This window comes from Salvelinus sp. IW2-2015, unplaced genomic scaffold, assembly GCF_002910315.2.
Source record: "Salvelinus sp. IW2-2015 unplaced genomic scaffold, ASM291031v2 Un_scaffold14853, whole genome shotgun sequence".
Lineage (NCBI taxonomy): Eukaryota > Metazoa > Chordata > Actinopteri > Salmoniformes > Salmonidae > Salvelinus > Salvelinus sp. IW2-2015.
Window position 1 is genome coordinate 1 of NW_019956108.1, and position 1254 is coordinate 1254.

The window sequence follows — 1254 nt, forward strand, 5'->3', positions numbered from 1 at the left end:
GACTTCACCTGGGGGACACAGAGAGGAAGGGGATTCAACCAGTCAATGGAAATACTATATAATGTAGGTAGGCCCACACAGCATCTAATACATATGGATTTTTCCGTATCCTGAAACCAGAGTGCTAATACATAGAGCTTCCATAATAGAACGGTCAAATGTATCCTGTTCTGTAGAAGATGCACACATGAAGTTATCATATGCTTCAGAATGTAGTCAGTTAGAGTCACGTCAAATCTGGCCAGTGATGATGCTATACAATCAGATACAGAACTTTGGGCACTTGAACAGGCCTAGTAGTGTAGCTACATTTCCTTACCCGTTTGGACTGCTCCAGCTGCTCTGTGAGCTCCTCTACAGCCTGGGTGTGTTTCTGTCTCATCTCCTGCACCTGGGCCTCGTGGGTCTGACCCTCGTCGTCCATGGCCTTCTTCAACAGGGTCACCTCCTGTTCTCTCTTCGCCCTGCAGAGATGAGAGGATGAATGGATGGATGGATGGATGGGTGGGTGGGTGGATGGATGAAAGAATGGATGGACAGATGATGAATTGCATGAGTGATTGAATAGACCAAGTACTACCCTAGACTGTATGAATATACAGACAAATGACCAAATGGCTACGTTCCAATGTCCATACTAGCCTTCACTAAGAATATATTGCTTCATATTAAGTGGTATGCCAGTGTGGATATTGGAACAGAGCCACTGCCTAGTATTTGTACTCACCGGAGCTCCTGCTGGGTAGCGGTGCTGTCAAGTGTATCCTCCAGCTCAGACTTGAGGGCCTCCAGCTCCTCTCCCAGGTCCCTCCTGGCCTTCTCAGTCTTGTTCCTGGCCTGGCGCTCTGAGTCCAGGTCCTCCTGAAGGTCTGAGATGTGGCCCTCTAGCTCCCGGATCTTCTTTAGGGCATTGTTCTTCTGGGCCATCTCGTCCTCTAGCCTAGGGGGAAAAGGTGAACATTGTTTATATGTTGTTTATACATTGTGAATACGTTGTTTGTGGATGATTTCAAGATAATAAGACATATCACTAATAAAAGAAGGCGTATTCTGAGCTGATGCTAATATCAATAGATGRCACTGTTACATTTGGTGCTGTGTTTTAGAGGTCATATACAAGTGTAATGTGGACTTTATCACAGTATCATGTGAGGATCTATAAAACAACTGAAGGGGGCTCAAAAGGAAAGAATAATGAAAAGTGGCACAATTACAAAAAATAAATGTCAAAATTCAGTGTTTGGTGCCCACCTG

At 45.0% G+C, this 1254-nt stretch overlaps 1 protein-coding gene across 1 annotated transcript; it reads right to left on the reverse strand.

Moving 5' to 3' along the window:
* Positions 1-319: 319 nt before the first annotated feature.
* On the reverse strand, positions 320-940 carry LOC112080292 (myosin-11; the record flags this gene model as incomplete). The annotated part of the gene is made up of 2 exons (XM_024146026.1): positions 320-464; positions 728-940. Coding segments are annotated over 2 exons (358 nt in total), but the record flags the coding sequence as incomplete, so codon positions are not given.
* Positions 941-1254: the final 314 nt, after the last annotated feature.